Here is a 20,375-nt window from a genome sequence, read left to right as displayed (position 1 = left end):
TACTAAAAATTGTTTTCGTCCACTCACTGACCATATCCGCTCGTGGTCACTCTACAACGTAATAAGAGCACATTTTTACAACCACTCTGGCCCACTGTATCACGAGCACTCACATATCTGTCCAAAATGCCTCGCGAACGTAACTTCACCTCCAGTCACTTCTCCAGTCACCATGGCAGCATGAGATAGACATCCTTTTTAACCAATCTCCTTTTCTTCGTTCCACTTCTTGAAGAAGTTTTTAATGCATGTTACAACTTTTCATTCCCAAATTCAGCAATGCACACACTTTACACTCCTTGACCAGCTTTCAACATGAAAGCATGGAAACGACAAGTCGTAAACTCGCCACACTTCATCATCAAACATTCGACTAACAAACTTCTCTCTCTTTCTCTCAATCTATCTTTTTCTCTTTCCATAATTTCACACGGTCTCGTGGAGCATTCAATATTGTGCTATTTCACAATTGTGCTACCTCAACTTATTTACTGGAATTATATTTTGTGTCACGTTATGTTCTTGAGTATGTGCTATAAATAGGAGAAGTGCAATAATTGAACTTTCAATTGGAGGACCAATTTCCTGCAACAGCATCAACTCCAGGCGCAGCTCGGAAGGGCGGGTATACTGTGTGTTATAGAAACAACGAATGGCAAGTAGAAGGATAATTTCTCTAAGCTCTATTAACATCCTACTACAAAACCCCTTCATATTCATGACATAAAGTGTATGGCCATCCTGTCTGTTTGTCATCCATATCTAAACTACTGTACGAGCTGAAATTTTCGCGGTGGTTTTATTTTCGCGAATTTCGCGAATCGCCTTTGAACCGCAAAAATAACAGCATGCGAATAGGATAAGTACAGTTAAACCTCGTAACCGCGAAATTAACAACACGTGAAAATGTCCTCCTAGTAGCAATTCACGAAAATATCTGTACGCGAAAATTTCAGCTCGTACAGTACGCGTTTTGCCCGGTAGTCATCCTGTGGCTATGCCATGCTTATATTAATGCGTTTGATGTGCTGTAGACCATCTATATCCATTCCATCTCTTGCAGCAATGGACTCTACAGGAGGCCTAGTGGATGGAAACATCTGGAAAATGACAAAGTACTGTACAGATAATATATGTATCTCCTGTACAGGAGAAAACGTACAAGTATCTGACAAGGGTCATATCGCGCTAAATATTAATCTGTTTTTGGCGAGAAAAAACTTTGTGCATGCACAAGTTTTCTGACTGCTCTGACAAAAATTACTGGAAGATAAATGTTCATTCAAAGGATAAAAAGGACATGAAATACAAGTGTAATGCGCATTTTAACTGATTATCAATGGATGCCAAAAATCAACATTTGCTTCTCATGTGTTTGCCTTATCCAGCAAGGACCAAGGTGTGTTTTTCGAAACAGCCATCCACTCATCAACAAGAGGTCATAGATACAAGCTCTTCACCAAATGTTCAAGATTAGAACTGAGAAGTACATTTTTCAGCCAGAGAGTAGTTGCCGACTGGAACAGATTGCCTGCTAATGTTGTTGAAGCTTCCTCGATTAATAATTTCAAAGATTTATTAGACAGACATTGGAGGGGGGGGGGGGGAAATTTAAAACCTCTGCTCCTCAACGCACATAAAGCAACAAAGTTGAAGATGATGTTGAGACCGGAATACTACAGGACCAGTCCTCTACTTCCGTATCAGATGTGATGTGATGTGATGTGATGTGAAAGGGGCTGCTTTAGGTATGGAATGGAAAGAGGAAGACAAAGAGTTCACCTTTCCTCACAACTACATGTAACAGTGTGTAACACTGCGTTCTCTATAGCTGACAATCAAAATTATAAAAGTAAATTTATCCCTCCAATGCAAAGTTGGGCAAAAGGGCAATTAGATCTAGTTCTAGAGAATCCTATCTTTCTTTTTTATAAACACATGTGGTCAATGGTGGTCGGATATAGGTTTTGATCAGTGGCGTATCTAGGGGGGGCAAGGGGGGCACGTGCCCCGGGCGCCACTCCTTGGGGGCGCCAAAAACGAAAAAAAAAAAAAACGACAAAAAAGAAGAAGAAAAAAAAAAAAGTCACCCGGATGGGAGGAGGGAGAATGGGGGGGGGGGGGGGGGGGGGCAGAAAGCCAAATCAAACGAGATAAAAAACAAAACATGAATTCCATGTTTTGTAAGCTGAAATGTAAAAATTTTCGGCTCGCTCGCTACGCTCGTTTGCCAAAATTTATCAAATAAAAAAAGATAAGAACAAAACGTAATGATGACGCGGAAATATACAAATTTCGGCTCACAAGCTTGTAAGTTGTACTAATTTAGAATATTTTTTCAAGTCCTCAGTTTGTTGGTATAAATCGTTATCTAGGCTATAAGGCCGTCACTATATCTTGATTAGAATTGTAAGATTTAATAACCAAAAAATGACAAGAATTCCATGTTTTGCAAGCTGAAATACAAAAATATTCGGCTCGCTCGCCAAAATTCGCCATTTGAGGGTGATTTAAATGTAATTTAAATCACCCTCAAAAGACCCATTTTAAGTGCTTGAAAAAGCATATCACGTGGACATTTTTAAAGTCCCTATATCGGGATGGGGTTGGGGTTGAACACTGTTGGTATAAATCGTTATCTATAAGGCCGTCACAATATCTTCATTAGAACTGTAATTTGAAGATTTAATAACCAAAAATGACAAGAATTCAATGCTTTGTAAGCTGAAATACAAAAATTTTCGGCTCGCTCGCTGCGCTCGCTCGCCAAAATTTATCAAAATTTATTACATTTAAATCACCCTCAAAAGAAAAATCTCGGGGTTGGGGCTGAACACTTTTTCAGAAATTAGGGGCGCAATTTTCGCGCTTGCCCCGGACGCCGTTTTCCCTAGATACGCCACTGGTTTTGATACAATCTCGCAAGTGATAGTTTCCGCTCACCTGATGAAGAGTTACGCCAAGATCTTCGGAGCTGTCCCAATGCCGTAATACAGCAGTGGTCTGAAAGGGGTCGGATTCGTTCGTCGCAGCTGGCACGTACTCTGGCATCATCACCGAATCCCGTCCACCTTTCGCACGGTCATCCCCAGTGCGATATCGCAGCTCGAAGCCCGTGTCCGAGCGCTCAAGCCCTCCACCGGTTGGCATGTTTCGCCCCGATTGTGTGGTGCTGTGTCTAGCCGTAACAGAAGGTGAAACTCTGATGGACCGCAAAGGAGGTAGAACACGAGTTTGAGATACACTTGCTGAATTCCTTTCACAAGGTGATGGTGATAAAGGCTCCTGCGCCGAGTTCGACTTCAGAGAAGCTTCTTGACTTTCAAGCCGTGTAGTCGCAGCGTTTTCAGATGCTGTCGAAGTACGGTGAGCATCGAACACTGAGTAGTTCGCTTGTCCAGAGCTCTGGCCCAAAGCTGCACGACCTTCTGTGTGAACAGTGCTTTCCGGACATGAGTTGCCACTCCTCCCGGTCCCCAGAACAAAACTGGAGGTGGAGTGCGTAATTTGTGGCTGCTCTGTGGACTCCACTGTTTCTCCAGGGGCAACGCAGTCCAGATAAAAGGGTTGTTGTTTTTTTTCCAGGGTTACTAATTCTGGTACAGACTCAAAAAGAGATGTAACGTGCTTTTTACGCTCGAATAATCTTGCGGAATGAGGCGGGTGTGTTAACTCAGTACTTCGTAGCTTGTTTGTATTTCGTTATCTGAGCTGCACGCACACACGGCACACACTGCGTATGCGGTATTCGGTCTCAGTCAAAGAGATTATACCACAAGAGGGCGTAGTCCAGTGGGGAGGCACAGTGCCGTATATACTCAGTATTAAAGCCCAAAGAAAGTTCTGGTACGCCTGCAAAAGTTGTCAAATTTTGCTCCAAAACAGGCCCGTAGCCAGGGGGGGTGCGTCGGGTGCGTACGCACCCCCCCCCCCCCAATTCTGAAAGGTCCACTTTTTCATAATAACTATTTTTAGCAATTCTCAAGATAACAATCCAAATAAATATAAAGACACATTATATGCTACGTAAATGTGGAAGAGTACGTTTAACAATGTTAAAAATAATTGTACGAAACCCTTTTGTTGTATGAACCATCGGATCGTCCCCATGCACACAAACACAAATGTTATGATCAATTTGTGCGAGCTATTATTATATTGGCACTGCATGCCATGGCCCTTGGCGCGTGTGACCGGTGTTTTTTTTTTTTTTTCCACTGGCAACCCGAGTACGTGCGATTCGTGGATGACATTGAGGTTGACACTTGCATTTTTTCACAGGAACAGAGGTAAGTGGATGAAAATCTAATAGCTTCAAGTTTACATATATGATGAAAATTAAAGAAATTTCCTCGAAATTACTATAATCGAAAACCTGAGACATTTTATATCTACGTCTCACAAAGATATAGTACATGTATATATAAGTACATGTTGGCATGATAATGCCTGGGGATAGATTATTATGTCAACTATTTTCCATTATGAATGCATGCTCCAATCAAATTGTGAAAAGGTGGTCATGAATTAGCATTTCTTACGAACGATCAGGAGAGACAAAACAAAATGAAAGACCTGTCTTACTCCAGTTCTCTTGTAACACTCATTGGGCCATTATGCATGCCTAACGAATAGCTGCTTTTTCTAGCCCTTTTGCTAGTACCAATATTCGAGAAAAGATCATCTATCAAGTAACTGTACGATCTCCGTGCATAACCTAATGCTTTTAAACACACTTAATTGCCTACTCGCCTTCAGCTGGCATTTGCTTACGGTTCCAACAAATTATTAGTTAAACATTTTCTCATGTTGTGACAGTTCGATTGATTCTCATTTTGAAGTGAGCCAAAACCTAAGAACATTCTCACTTATAATTTCCAAAGAGTATTATGCAGGCACACAAACTAAATTTAGTTGTATTTCATTTAAATGTAATGGGTAAGAGGGTATGAGAGAGAATGCTGAGCTATGAAGTAAAATGGTAAAGTAAAAAGTTTGTCAGATAGTATTACAAAAGCCTGAATATTGCAAGAGCTCCGGAGTAAAAACAGTCAGTGAAAAACCCTATGTATGATAGCATTGTGAGAGCGTTAGACTGCATTGTGACGCATCGTTATTTAATTTACATTCTTTATTGATATATTTTCATAAATATCTCAGGTAATGAGTCGGATTGGATTACAATTCTCACTTACAGCTTTGTAGAAGTCTGAGTCAACAGTATCACACAGTACTTCAAGACGTATTATAGTACAAACGATTTCTTGAGCCTGCACCGTTTCAGGCTCTGTTCTGGATACGGCGGTAGAAACTCATTCTTTTTTGTTGTATATTTTATCATTATTTACTAATCTCTTTTCTAACTTACAGGTAGCGGATTTCTTTGCAGGCCAAATTCGGAAATGTAGTGTTGATTATTACTTATACATTTTCTCATGTTGTGACAGTTCTATTGGTTCTCATTTTAAAGTGAGCCAAAACCTAAGAACATTTTCACTTATAATTTCCAAAGAGTATTATGCAGGCACGCAAACTCATTTTAGTTGTATTTCATTTAAATGTAATGGGTAAGAGGGTATGAGAGAGAATGGAAAGTGCTGAGCTATGAAGTAAAATGGTAAAGTAAAAAGTTTGTCAGATAGTATTACAAAAGAAACTCATTCTTTTTTGTTTGTTTATTTTATCATTATTTACTTATCTCTCTTCTAACTTAAAGGTAGTGGATCTCTTAGCAGCCCAAATTCGAAAATGCCTAGAGACAGCTAGTAATATGCTACTATAATTTAATAAATAAGAAATAACCATTCCAGTATGTATCTTAGTGTGCACAGTAAGACAGATCAAATCAAATAGGAAAACATCTGAGCATTAAGCCCGAGGTCTGAATTTGCACTCAACTTCTTCCAATGGCTAACGGATGTTTAATTTTTGAATTTCACTGACCTCGAAATTTCACAAAGAAAACCTTCTTAGCATGATGGTTAATATGACATTTGACTGATATTGGAGATGTTTGCGAATCGGATCTACTACCTTTAATATTATTAAATCTAAAATGATTATTTGAAAGTTCGGAAATGCTGGAAATATCCTACCACAAGGAGGCAAAATATAAATGGTTCACATTTACAATTCATTTTGTTTTAAAAATTTTCTTATTTATTTTCGTTTTTGACAAACTCGCATACCAGGCTTCAGGCCTGCTAACGCGGGTATACAATAGAAAAAATAAAAGTTAAAACAACACCAGGAAAATCACTATTCTCAATTTTGCGGCGCGCTACGCGCGCAGAGTCTCGAACACAATTAAACTTTGCAACTTCCTGGCAAAATGAGTTTTTACTGTTTCCTAGATGAAATACCGTAACGCGATTGCATGCAACAGACAAAAATACAAATTTCCTCGAGACTTTGAAACGTCATTAAAACAGTCAAATTTCACAATTTGCGGCGCGCTTCGCGCGCAAATTCTTATACAACTTTTGTAGTTCGGTCGTCCAAAGAATATATATATATATATATATATATATATATATATATATATATAATTGTGTGTGTGTGTGTGTGTGTCATCATTAGTATTGGTACCAAAGGTCCGTTTTTTTAGTGACCGCACCCCCCCTTGAAAAATCCTGGCTACGGGCCTGCAAAATGTGAACGTATGCCTAGGAAATGTGCGGAATAACGCTGTAATAACAAGATATTCGATGGGTAACGACGAAAATGGGAAATATTAACCAAAAACGTTCAGTCTCAGAACTTACCCGAACGGGGTCAGGCTAGACTCGGACTCGGGGATAACTCGTCATCGCTTTGCTTGACGGCGGGATGAATTGTATTGGTTGTCCCTCTGGATTGTACAGCGATGTACTATGCATATGGGGGCGGCCTGTATAAACTACATGTATGGTTGAGGGGTCTAGATATCGCGCACGAAAATTTGAAATGCTCTTATAATAGAAGTTATTCCATAATCGTACCTGAATTTCTCAATGAATATCACGAAAATGCAGAAAAATCACCTCCCAGAATCTCCTGATGATACGATGACGGAGTAGTGCGCTGTCGCCGTTTGTATGTCGGACTTTTTTTTATGCGTTCACCTTCTCGGGGTATGTAAAGATCGCGCAGCTGCCCTATGTAGTTTAATGCGTGAAAGTGTCTGCCCCTCTCTGCGGCTGTAGCGTGCTTCGGCTTTCGTAGAATATTATCAACGATCGATCGAACAAATTACGAATTCTATCGGCTACGATCATACGAATGAGACAAGCGAGACGACACGTCTAGGCTACAACATCCTTAAAAAAAAGATTTTAAGCTAAGGTAGGTAAATTATAATGTAAAAAATTGGAAATTTAGTGAAAAATTTGTTCCAAAAAATTGGAAATTTGGTGCAAAATTTGTTTGAAATCAAAATTTCTTACCTGCTTTCTTCTCATGTTTAGCGGTTGTCAGGTATTTTTATTCCATGGGCGTATCGGCAAATTTTGCGCTTAGTCCTACGCGTAATATTGCTTGCTATACGCAGTTACGCTATGCGCGATCATTACGTCCCTGCGCGAGACCTAGTACCCTTACTATACATTGTAGCGTTCTGGCTACGCAGTAATGGTCCGAGTTGTTACAACGCGCGCATCAAAAACCTCTTTGGCGCGCATGTAAAATTAGTGTGCGCCTCATTTTTTTTTCTTTTCATCAATCACATTTCATTTTTATTTTGTTTGTTATAGTTGTTTTGTACACTTTTCAGAGTTATTTGCAATTATTATTTATTGATATTATAATGTGCTATATGTTTTTTATTGGACTCCGATACCCAGAGTTTGGGTTGTGAGTAAATAAACTTTCAACTTTCAACTTTCAACTTTCAACTTTCTCAAGCACCTCTAAAAACAAACAAAGACGCTTGATATAAACAACAACAAAAACTTCAAAGACCGCGCGTCTCAGCAACTGAGGTGATGTGCGTATACTGTATTATATCCCTCACAAATTGCTTCTCGTCCTCTGATTGGTCGAGAGCACTGTAAACAACAAAACATAATTCTACCATACAAATCCGGGAAAGACTATACTCCCTAGGGTGCGTTCGAACGCTCTAAAGCGAACCAAAGCGAACTGAACTAAAGCGTACCGTACCGTACTGTGCTAGTTTGGGAGCGTTCGAATGCTCTGTTGAGAAAGCGTACCTCTCGAGTTATTTTTAGAAAGGTCACGCTTGTTTGTAGCAAGAATGTCATTCACCCCTGGCGCTTGAACTACTTACAGCTGTCCAGAACAAAGAGAATGATGTTTTTGCATTGTGACGTATGCGCATGATACGCGCATGCTTTACAACGAACTTTTGGTACGCTTTGGTACGCTTTTGGAGCACATCGGGAAGTGGTCCACTTTTGGCTCGGTACAGTACGGTACGGTACACTTTAGGAGCGTTCGAACGCTCCCCTGGCGCGGTACGGTACGGTACAGTTCACTTTAGGAGAGCGTTCGAACGCACCCCTAGGGAAAATGGTAAAAACTATACCACGCTGGTGATTTTCGCGCCTTTTTTGCTTCGCGTCGCGACGCGAAATATTTCACGTGTAAATGAATGGGTCGATACCACCTTTGCTTCGCGAGAGATTTCATGTACAAATGAATGGGTATCGCGGCGCCTTAGATCACTGCACTTCGCGAGAACCACAAGGCACGCATACACTCAATGCGACACGGGTTACGTTAGAGAGACTCAGAGAGACTCTTATAAAGCCCTCATTCTACCTAAAAAGAAAAAAATTGTATTACGTTACAACAGAGTAGGCGATATCGTAGATCTATAATTAGACAACAATAAGCAAGCTAGGGTTCTTCGACGTACCGTAGGCCTTTGGGGAGTTCATGCTTCGCCGTTTGAAAGTTGGTCTCGCAGTTCACTAACTCGAGCGACCCACCCAAAAGATGTTGACAAACAAAACTGCAGTAGATAGTAGGCCTGCTTTAACGTCAGCGCTAGTTAAGCCTAACGTTAGTTCTACCTGTCTAACAGTAGGCCCTATTTCACGTAATCTCATTCCTAATAATAATTTTTAGAGTGTCTAACGAGTTAGAGTCTAACGTGTTCACTGTTTACGTTAGAACACCGTACGAATCACACGAATTTACAGTGGCACTCGATGCTTTAATTGCTAGAATTTTTCCAGTGCCTAATCTAACCTTGTACGCTGTTACTGAATGCTACCCAAATTTACAATGTATACTTGCATTTTAACAGGAAATGATAGTCCATAATTATTCATGTACAGACAGCTAGGTAGAAAGACGATTGACAGAAAACACAATCAACTGCAGCTCACAGTCACATCGTTGATCAGCTCGAGCACGCACATCATCGCGCACTGGCAACCGAACGTACCTGTACCAATACTTGTTGACAGATCGGATATAAAAGCGTATTGCATGTATGAAGCGCGTAGTGAGTTTGCAGTTTGCGCATGTTTACCATGTTGTACAGCAATGCACCGAGTACACTTCAGCGGCTGAGCGCGCAGTTGTCTCTTCATAGTACGCGTACGCGCTGCCCTCCTGCTGAGCTGCTTTCCCGAGCGTGAATGACTAGTCAATCTTCTTGAAAAGTAAAGCAAGATGCCCTTAAAAAAGAGGTAAATTACAGAATACCAGTAGTCGAATACTCTTAAATTCATGGGGAGGGATATAAAACAAATATACCAGGCCAATTTTTCGAGGCACCGGTTGAAACTATGTGCCTTCGGTGACTTCAGTAGCACTATTTTCTTCGGGGCTGCGCCCCTCAGAAAATAGTGCTACTGAAGTCACCTCATGCGCATAGTTTCAACCAGAGCCTCTCAGGCCTGGTATATTTGTATACTATAGGCTTGAGGACCGCGCGCTGTCCATTTGTTTTGTACAGGATTAGCACGCACTTTCCTGTCTGCTCATCAAGGCCTCGTTTGGTACCCGTAGTATAGAGTACTGATGAACATGGCGATCACGAACTGTGTGTAAATTATCTGAAATAGGGTCGAGTTTTCCCTGAGACCGAGTTAGTCTGGAGCCTTCTGGAATAAAAGTCGGTCTACCGACTTTTATTATTTTTCTCAAAATACTCCAAAACGACTCATCATTCCGGCAAACCGCGTCAGCCAGGTAAGTTTCTTTGTAGACTCTTTCGATATATTGCAAGCAAATATGAAATGGTGCCAGACGGGTTCTCAGGCCCTTACCAGAACTTTGTTTTCACTTTAAGATATACGGCACTGGGGAGGCAGCCGCGCGAGGGAGCTGCCATTTCGCGTTGTGCAGTGCCGTATGTGGGAGCTGCCCAAAGAGATTTTTCTCCTCCCGGCCCCACTGGGGAAAATCTCTTTGGAGCTGCCCAGAGCTGCCATTTCGCGTTGTGGGAGCCGCCATTGCACGGATCCTGTACAGTTATTAAAGGGAAGATAAACCCCAAGACCAATGTGGATTGAGTGAAAGCAGCAACATTAGTAGAACACATCAGTGAAAGTTTGAGGAAAATCGGACAATCGATGCAAAAGTTATGAATTTTTAAAGTTTTGGTGTTGGAACCGCTGGATGAGGAGACTACTAGAGGATATGACGTATGAGTGGACAACAATACAAAGAAAGTATAAAGGAAATTCAACAAAAATTCACTTTTCTAGAATCATGAAAGAGCAATGGACCAACCTCTTTCAGAAAGCAGGGGGAATAATTGCTACCCTTAACATATGTCAATATCAAGTTGATGGAATTTGTTATTTTCATGAAAAATGGATTTTTGTAGAATTTTCTTTATATTTTCTTGGTATTGTTGTCCACTCATACGTCATATCCTCTAGTAGTCTCCTCATCCAGCGGTTCCAACACCAAAACTTTAAAAATTCATAACTTTTGCATCGATTGTCCGATTTTCTTCAAACTTTCACTGATGTGTTCTACTAATGTTGCTGCTTTCACTCAATCCACATTGCTCTTGGGGTTTATCTTCCCTTTAATCAGTAGATGGCAGCGCACTGTTTTATGCGCTCGACTTGAATATTCGGCGCAGTGACCGTGCGTTGTTTTATTGTGACGTCACAATGGTCATGTTTAAGCGTCATAATAGTGCTGATGTTGTTTGATTTTATGGCATGAGTGGGAATGTACGCGAAACAAACGTCATAATGTTAGGAGAAAAATCTCTTTGTGTTCAAGTACTGTTTAGTCTACACCCAAGTTTCCACAATTTATTTTGCGAACAACAAGAAGGTCTGGACTCTACCAAATGGTTCAAATGATAATATCATCGTAGAAATTAATATTTAAACAATTAACCACATTGAATTTCTGAAAATGAAAATGTGTAATGAAGAATAACATATCATTCCACATATGATATGAGAAGATATGACTTGAAGGTAGACTTAGATCCAGTGCCAGGAGCTGAGTGTGCGCTCCCTCTTCAATTTTGGACGCACTATTTGTACGCACGCGTATGGCGACTACTTACTCTATAGGTATAATCTCTTTGGTCTCAGTGCAGTGCACACTGCATCCATGCAGTATGCTGTGCATAAGTTGTGGTATGGTATCGAAAGTTCACATACATAGTACATAAACACCAATGTGTGCTATCATAAAACGTTGAGGGCAGCATGACCTTTTGTGTTATGCAGTGTCTGTGCAGTGTACAGTGGGAAAGAGCTGAGCAGGGAGGTACTTAGCAAAGAGCGTACAACCCTAAGAGGGTGTACTCTCTCGATTTTGCTTAGTTCGCTCACGGGCAGGTGCGAGCGCCATTTTAGGAAGCAAAGCGATCGATAGCGGGCGGATTTTTACGTGACCCTCAATGGAGAGGTATCTGCCTCCCTTTCATTTTCTCCCTTTTAGGGAGGCATACAGGGTAAAAGAAGCACTTCAGACCTCATTACGGCATTTATAAGTATCATTCCTGCCTAAGAACGAAATATAATGAAGAAATGATCTTTAATATCCAATCTGTAGTCTCTTAATGATAGGGAGTATACTATAAACCATGATGTGTGATATGCATGAGGGTGCTCACAACTTCAGAGCCCTCTTCCCCCCCCCCCCCTCTCTCTCTCTCTCCTCCCTCTCAACTCTTCTCTTGGTCAACGATGTAGGCTAATATACCATGATTTTCCCTAGAACAACCAATAGAAATCATTATAGTTGTTGTTTTGGTTTTGATGGCGTGTATCACTCAAGATTGAGTATTTATAGGAGGTCAATACAATTTTCCTTTCTATAGGCCTACAGTCGTTTCGAGAAAAGCTGCAGAGCACTATTCTATATTATTCTTTTTTTTGGGGGGGGGTTCTTTCTTTTTCTCTTTTTTGTTGATGGGGGGGGGGGATACCGTGGCTTGGGTAGTGTAGACATCTTGATCTTTTTCGCTGTGTTGCACTTTTAAAATTTGTGAATTGTATGTCTCTTTCTTTTTGTACTGCTCATAATTATAGACATGGACGTAATGTATCCCTGCATATGAACGGGTCGCTGTGTTTTCAACGACAGGCGTGTCAACTTTCACATATTTCTTCGTACACTTTGTTGAAAAGTGAAAATGAAATCTGGATCTAAATGTGACCCGCTACAACAAAAGGATCCTAAAGTCGCTGACGGGTGAGCCAAGAACATCAAGTTTGAAGTGAGATCACCAAAATCTGTCAAAACGTTCGGATTTCTATTTTAACAGAATTTTGTAGTCTAATGTATCCAGTTCTATCATCATCATCTGCCGAAATTTTGAAGCTAAATGATCAAAGGAAAGGCCTGAAAATAGCATCTTTGAGAGAAAAGAGTTTCAGTAGCTCGAACTTTGAGGGACTACAGATTCGAAAATAATAGACATTTTTTCAGTTTTTTTTTCATCTTTAGGCATAAATGATGCTTCCAAAAGGGAATTTGAGGTCTTCAAGAAAGCTATACCGCTGTTTGCCTCCTTAAAAGGGAGAAAATTAAGGGGAGGCAGAATTCACTCCTATAGGTCAGACGCTCGCGATAATTCAGCGGTTTGCTTCCTAAAATGGCCGCCGTTGTGCTCCATGGCGTACTACACCTGTTTACGTGTAGAATCGCGCGAGTAGACCCTCTTAGGGTTGTACGCTCTTTGGTACTGAGTAGGTCGAGAGACACAGGTCTCGCACACACACCAAAGATGAGTGATCCTTGCAGAGATGCCGAGTTCAAAAAACTTTTATGCGTGAGATTTTTATGACTCGGCGTCTCGGCGCTCGCGCGCATGCGCACGCGAACGAGGAGGGTGTCCCCCTCCCATGATAAGGAGCTTTGTTAAATTATTAGCTCTTAATGATGCGATCTGGTGCATACTTAAGTGACTATTTTTTACTAATTTTGAAAGGCAAAAGGGAAATATACCTTCAATTGCAACTATTACTCTAATCCTTTGAGCTATGCTCCTTATTTTTGGCCCAAATTGCAGACTTCACCAGATGCGTGAGAAAAATGGGTACCATGCGTGAGATCGTGAGACAGACCCTAAATGCTTGGGTCTCACGCAGAATGCGTGAGACTTGGCCATCTCTTTTAGTGGGGGGGGGGGCGCAAGGGACTTTTTGGTGCAAATTCTTCCAAAAGCACCAAATTTGGCACACATGTAGCCCATTAGCAGGGCTGCCAACACTAGAAACTAGTTGACAGTGAGACTCCCATAGGCCAATGCTATTAGGAGTCAAAATGAATGAGATCAATAGAAATGCATGCAAATGAAATAAAGTTTTAGAGTGAGAAAGGACCAAAATGCGTGAGTCTCACGCTCAATAAATTTTTGATGGGCGCCAAGAAGGGCGCCCTCTGGGGCGGCCATATTGGCAAAATCCGATATGGCCGCCATATACGTTTAAAGGTCACTTGCAATTGAAAACATAAAAGGGTAACAATCATTTAAAAAATCTATAAAGGTTTTCTGGGTCAAGGAATTCGAAACTGAAGTCGTTTTTATGGTCTGAAGTCAACTTTTCCTTATGAGGTCACCTAAAGGTCATTGGGGGGGGGGGTCAAAACCATTGTATTCATAACAGGTGATTTAAAAATGGCTTGCCCCCTTTGGTCAATATTCCACGAATGCCAGCCTTGGTAATAGACTTGCAGTTGTCGACGGCTGAAAAAAAAAAAAAAAAAAAAAAAAACATATTTCTGGTAAAGGGCGCCCTCCAAGGCGGCATATTGGCAAAGTCCAATATGGCCGCTACCTACGTTTAAAGCAAAGAGTATAGAAGCTACGCTAAGAGGGCTTACTCTCGCGATTTCGCGTAGTACGCTCATGGGCGAAAAACTGACGCCATTAGCTGAGTGACCGATAGAGGGCGTATTTTACGTGATCATAACCCAGATTTTATAGTAGTGATGTTTGTCTGCCTTTCATTTTCCCCCTTTTTAGGGGGCATACAGGGGAAAAGATGTAATTGGACTTCGTTTTGTCATAGAGAAGTATCATTCCTGTCTGACCATGAAATGCAATTGAAGAAATGTCATTTATTTTCCAATATGCAGCCCCACAAAGTTTGAGCTAAAGTAGACCGAGAGAGAAAGAGGTAGACGGCGTTTGTCAGCTCAAATACAATCTTTGAAGGACTACAGATTAAAAAGTAATGACATTTCTTGAAAAATTTTTTAACGTATCGACAGAAAATATACTTCTGCTGATATTTTGAGGCCTGAAACACAATTCTACCGCTGTGTTTTTTCTTAAAATGAAGAAAATGAAAGGAAGGTAGGGTTTTCTCCATAGGCTCACGTGTTAAGAAGATCGCGGTTTTGTTACTAAAATGGCCGCCGTTGGGCTCCATGAGGGGCGCGCGCGGCTCCATGGCGTACTACACCCGTTTGCGTGCGAAATCGCAAGAGTATACCCTCTTAGCGTAGCTACTATCCAATAACAATCGAAAACTTTAAAAGTGTTACAATAATTTCCAAAGTCATCTTTAGAGGTTTTCTGAGTCAGGGAATTCGATTCTGAAGTTGTTTTTATGGTCTGAAGTCAACTTTTCGATATAAGGTCACCCTAAAGGTCATTTGTGGTCAAACCATTACATTCATAATAGGTAATTTGAAAATGGCTTGCCTACAGTAAATATAGCAGGAATGCCAGCTAAGCTTATAAAATTGCAGTTGTTAAGAGCTGAGGGAGGGGTGGGCATTCTCGCGAGTAATATCAATATGTCCGCTTATCTATATATCTATATGTTTTCATGTTAAAAATTTCATACACTCATGAATAATGTCACGACTCAACCCAATCACCACATCATGACAATCAAATGTTCCGCTCCATTCCTGGCAGATCGCACCCAAACCATCACAACAACGTTGCAAAAGACCACGATTGGGAAGCCATGTCTTGATCTGAGAGCGATAACTTGCTGCGGACCTCTTTATTGGTATTAGCCTTGTTCAAGGCGCATCACATCTCCCCCCTTAAGACGGGAAGTTATGGAAGAACTTTCCAGTCAAACTGCAAACAGTCGTTACAAACATGTTCCGAAACACGATACATAAAAATGCACAGTTGTGTGTTCATACACTAAAGTGGATTCTTCACATAAACAAGCTCAGACTTAATGAGCCTTATCAAAACCTTTCTTGAGCGTAGGCTAAGTCTAAATATAGATCCACTACCTGCTCGGAACAAGCATGTGCGTATACGCGCAAAACTTTACAACCACAACATTCCTTGTTTTCTTTTCTTCTTTTTTTTTTTCTGCTTGGTCATAAATCATGAAACATGTATTCTCTTTAGCTTTCCTGAAATGCTTATGAGTATCAAATGGCCAAACATTTCAACACCTAGTCGAAATCTAAGAAATGCTGCTGGTTCAGAACAAAATACACTGTAATTGTATCATGAAACAATATACCATAAGTATGGACATATCAAACTTCTCTCTTAGCTTGATGTGCATATGCTTGAGAAAAACCGCTACACATATCACTGATTAACCTGCATACACTGACAATCATGCAGGTTGAATACTGAACTTTATACGGTTTTGTTGTTGTATTATGTCACCAATAACAGAAGTAATCTTCCATTCACTATACTTAGTAACCATTTTTACATGGTGAGCTTGTAGCAATCTGACCTTTGATGAAAACTGACATAACAACGCGTTCAGCTCAACTGTTTGGTCTGACAAACATCTCTACATTTCTAATTTCTTGACACTTCTGTTCAAATACTGTAAAGCTTTGTTCCTCAAGACAATAAATGCATGTACAGTGACTAGCGTATAGCAAAACAATGCAATTATGAACACCTGTTATACTCTCTCTGTTTCTGAAACAAGATATCACATGAATATAACCTGGTTATGTCTGTACACCTGTATGGTCTCATGAACCTTACACATTCACAACATTATGAATATCATAGTGTCATAATTTCACTCAGTCGATATCTATGCTATGGAAAATGTGTATAATTGGTCAATTCTGTGATGCCACAAATTCCAACTCTTGCAGATTAAGCATTTGAAAAAAATGCAACAACAGCTTTTGTGTGCTTGTGTGTGCTTTTTGCAAACAGCAATGCAACTTAATTTGCAGTTCCAATTAATACAATGTCTACATTATACCCTGTATCAAAATATGCTGTATTACTGAAAACCCCTTTCTTCACCATATAAAGCATAAAACATAGCAAAACTCATGCTATATCACTTGAAATGATTTTGCCCTGTTTTGGTGCAAAAATCATGACAATTTGGAAAACATGCTGTCTTTTTCCCTGCAGACAAGAACAAAAAGAATAAATTAAAGCAGTGTACACAATGTTTGTGTCATCATTTCAAAGCAATCAATAACACTCTTTCTTCAACATGAGAAATATAATTTTCTTACAAATGCATGGAAACACATTTCTTTTGTCTCGTATTGTTCATGTTTCCAAGTCATTACCAGTCTTATTATCTATGGATAATAAGCACATCTGTGTCCTTTTGTCCTATCCGTGGAAATATGCGTACTTCTATCTTATCCACGGGACAAAGCGTCTGCAATGACATTGTCTTTTCCACGTACGTGCTGTATCACGAGGTTGTACTCCTGTAGCACTAGCGCCCATCTGGTTAGGCGTCCATTTTTGTTCCTCATTCGCGACAGGAACACAAGCGGATTGTGGTCTGTGTACACCAGCACTGGATACTTTGTAGTGTTCAGGTACACGTCAAAATGACGAAGAGCCATGACGAGCGCTAACGTCTCCTTCTCGACAGTGGAGTACCGTCGCTGATGTTTGTTGAATTTTCTGGACATGTACGCGACGGGATGGTCAACTCCGTTGTCGTCCTTCTGCATCAGGGCTCCTCCTCCTCCTGTGTCACTCGCGTCCACCATAAGAATGAACTGCTTGTCGAAGTTCGGCGCTGCAAGAACCGGAGAACTCGCTAGCATTGCCTTCAGCCGGTTGAAAGCAACTTGACAGTCATCTGACCACTCGAACTGCGAATCTTTCCGCAACATGTTGGTGAGCGGTGTTGCAGCATCAGCGAAATTATGGCAGAACTTCCGATAATAGCCAGTCATGCCCAGAAATCGTCTCAGCTCTCGCTTACTCTGTGGGCGGGGAAAGTTCAGGATCGTCTCCACCTTTGCTTCAACAGGCTTGACGGAACCATGTCCCACAATGTGACCCAGGAACATGACTTTTGCTCGGGCTAACTCACATTTCCTCAAGTTCACCGTAAGGTTGGCACTGGTCAAGCGGTCAAACAGTGCTCTGACTCTCAGAAGGTGGTCCTCCCATGTATGGCTGTACACTATGATGTCGTCGAGATACGCCTCGCATCCCACCAAGCCAGACGTGACGGTGTTGATGAGTCTCTGGAATGTAGCGGGCGCGTTCTTCATCCCGAACGGCATCACTTTGTATTGGAAGAATCCGTCAGGAGTCACGAATGCAGACAGTTCTTTCGCTCTTTCACTGAGGGGAACCTGCCAGTACCCCTTCAAAAGGTCAAACTTACTGACGTATTTGGCATTCCCTACGCGATCAATACAATCATCGATGCGGGGCAAAGGGTACGAGTCTGACTTTGTTTTCGAATTGAGCAACCTGTAATCCGTACAGAAACGCAAAGAACCATCCTGCTTTGGAACCAACACACAGGGAGAACTCCATCCACTCTTACTGGGCTCAATAAGGTCATGTTCAAGCATGTATTGAACTTCCTTCCTCAGAACATCCATTTTCAATGGATTCACACGATATGGGTGTTGCTTGACAGGGGAGGAGTCCCCCACATCAACATCATGCACCACCACACTAGTACGACCTGGTACATCACTGAAAAGGTGTTCATACTCATGGACTACATCCATCACCTGAGCTCTCTCTACTCCTGGAAGATGAGATAATGTGTCAGATAGATTTGCTAACACCTCAGAATTCTTCAACATCAACTGCGGAATTTCCACATCATCACTCTCACTGTCTTCACCATCCACTTCACAACCGATTCCAACCGTAGCAACAGGCTTTTCATTAGCCTCTTCTACATTTTCAACATACTCCTTTAGCATGTTGACATGACAGAGTCTTCTCCTCTTCCTCCTATCAGGTGTCAGGATGATGTAATTGACATCACTCACTCTTTTCTCAACCACATACGGCCCTGCATATCTAGCCTTCAAGGCATCTCCTTGAAGAGGGAGCAACACAAGAACCTTAGAACCAGGCTCAAAATGCCTTTCTTTCACCTTCCGATCAAACAGTCTCTTCATGTTAGACTGAGCTGCCTTCAGATGACCTGCAGCTAATTCACGAGTACAAGAAAGTCTATCCTTGAACTGACACACATAGTCCAATAGGTTGGACTCTGGCTCAACCAAGATCTTTTCTTGCAAGATCTTCAAGGGACCACGAACTGAGTGCCCAAAGACCAGCTCGAAAGGACTGAATCCAAGAGATTCCTGGACCGATTCTCGAACTGCAAACAAGAGGAGAGGAATACCCTCATCCCACTCTTTCTCATGCTCACTGCAGTACACACGCATCATATTCTTCAAGGTTTGGTGAAAGCGTTCAAGAGCTCCCTGGCTCTGTGGATGGTAAGCACTTGAGTTCCTACATTCTACACCTAACTCACTCATCACCTGTTGGAAGATTTTGGATGTGAAATTAGACCCTTGGTCTGACTGAACACACTTTGGAAGTCCTACCATTGTGAAGAACTTCACAAGAGCTTTACTGACATTCTTGGCAGTAATTGTCCGTAATGGAATTGCCTCGGGGAAGCGGGTAGATGCACACATCATCGTCAGCAAATACTGATTACCCGACTTTGTCCTTGGAAGAGGACCGACACAATCCACAATGACCCGACTAAACGGTTCTTCGAAGGCCGGAATTGGCCTTAAAGGGGCAGGGGGAATCTTCTGGTTTGGCTTGCCAACTACCTGACACACATGGCAAGACCGACAAAACTCTGCGACGTCATGTCGCAAACCTGGCCAGAAGAAATATCGAAGCACCTTCTCTTGGGTTTTGTTGATCCCCAAATGACCTGCCAATGGTGCTTCATGGGCAAGAGATATGATCTCCTTCCGGTACATCTTTGGTACCACTACTTGATGAATATCTCGAAAATCCTCATCACTTGTGGCATCAGGAGGGCGCCACCTCCTCATCAAGATACCATCCCTCTTGTAAAACTTCACAGTTTCATTCACTTCCTCATCCTCAGGTACAAGTGACTGTGCAAGACGCACTATTTCAGGGTCTTTGCCCTGCAATTCAACCAGACTCTGACGAGAAATCTCTGACATTTGACCATGGTCCATATGTGCATCATCACTGCTGTTAGACTCTTCAAGTCTAGAGAAGAAAGTATCAGCCAAGATATCCTCTTGCTCCTCTTTCTCCAGTTCACGAGCCATTGACCTGGTAACAGCACATGAGGGAAACACATCAGGCATATCCTGAACCAATTTCTCTGTGGCTTCGTCAACCACGGGTGTCTTACTTGGGAGAAAGTGAGGCAAAACCTTCTCTCCAGCGATATCATTGCCGAGCAATAAGGTGACACCTTCGACTGGCAATGTAGGCAAAATACCTACTACAACTGAGCCACTGACAAGATCGCTCTTCAATTCGATATTATGAAGAGGCACTCGGACACTCCCACCTTCAACTCCCCTCACAAACACTTCTGAATCCACAGAAGATTCAACCGAAAATGGCAATGTATTTGCACACAGGAGACTCTGTGATGCTCCTGTATCCCTCAAAATGTGAACCTGAACCTGCTCACTATCAGGCGTCAAACTAACATACCCTGAAGATATGAAAGGTTTGTAATTCTCTGCCACCCGTTCAAACGATGGCAGATGCTCTGTGCGAGTGATAGCAAAAGCAT

The 20,375-nt window shown here is 41.6% G+C and overlaps 1 protein-coding gene across 1 annotated transcript in view; it reads right to left on the bottom strand.

Moving 5' to 3' along the window:
• The window catches only part of LOC140242215 (transient receptor potential cation channel subfamily A member 1 homolog), a 105,026-nt gene extending 101,594 nt beyond the window's left edge, over positions 1-3,432 (bottom strand). The window contains exon 1 of the mRNA XM_072321959.1: positions 2,944-3,432. Coding sequence (XP_072178060.1) covers positions 2,944-3,150 — 207 coding nt within the window. The 5' untranslated portion in view covers positions 3,151-3,432. The remainder of the gene's footprint in view (positions 1-2,943) is intronic.
• Between the last annotated feature and the right edge of the window lie 16,943 nt (positions 3,433-20,375).

Source organism: Diadema setosum, chromosome 19 (genome assembly GCF_964275005.1).
Source record: "Diadema setosum chromosome 19, eeDiaSeto1, whole genome shotgun sequence".
Taxonomy (NCBI): Eukaryota; Metazoa; Echinodermata; class Echinoidea; order Diadematoida; family Diadematidae; genus Diadema; species Diadema setosum.
Note: the sequence above shows the minus strand (reverse complement) of the source record. Positions and strands in the feature narration are given on the sequence as shown.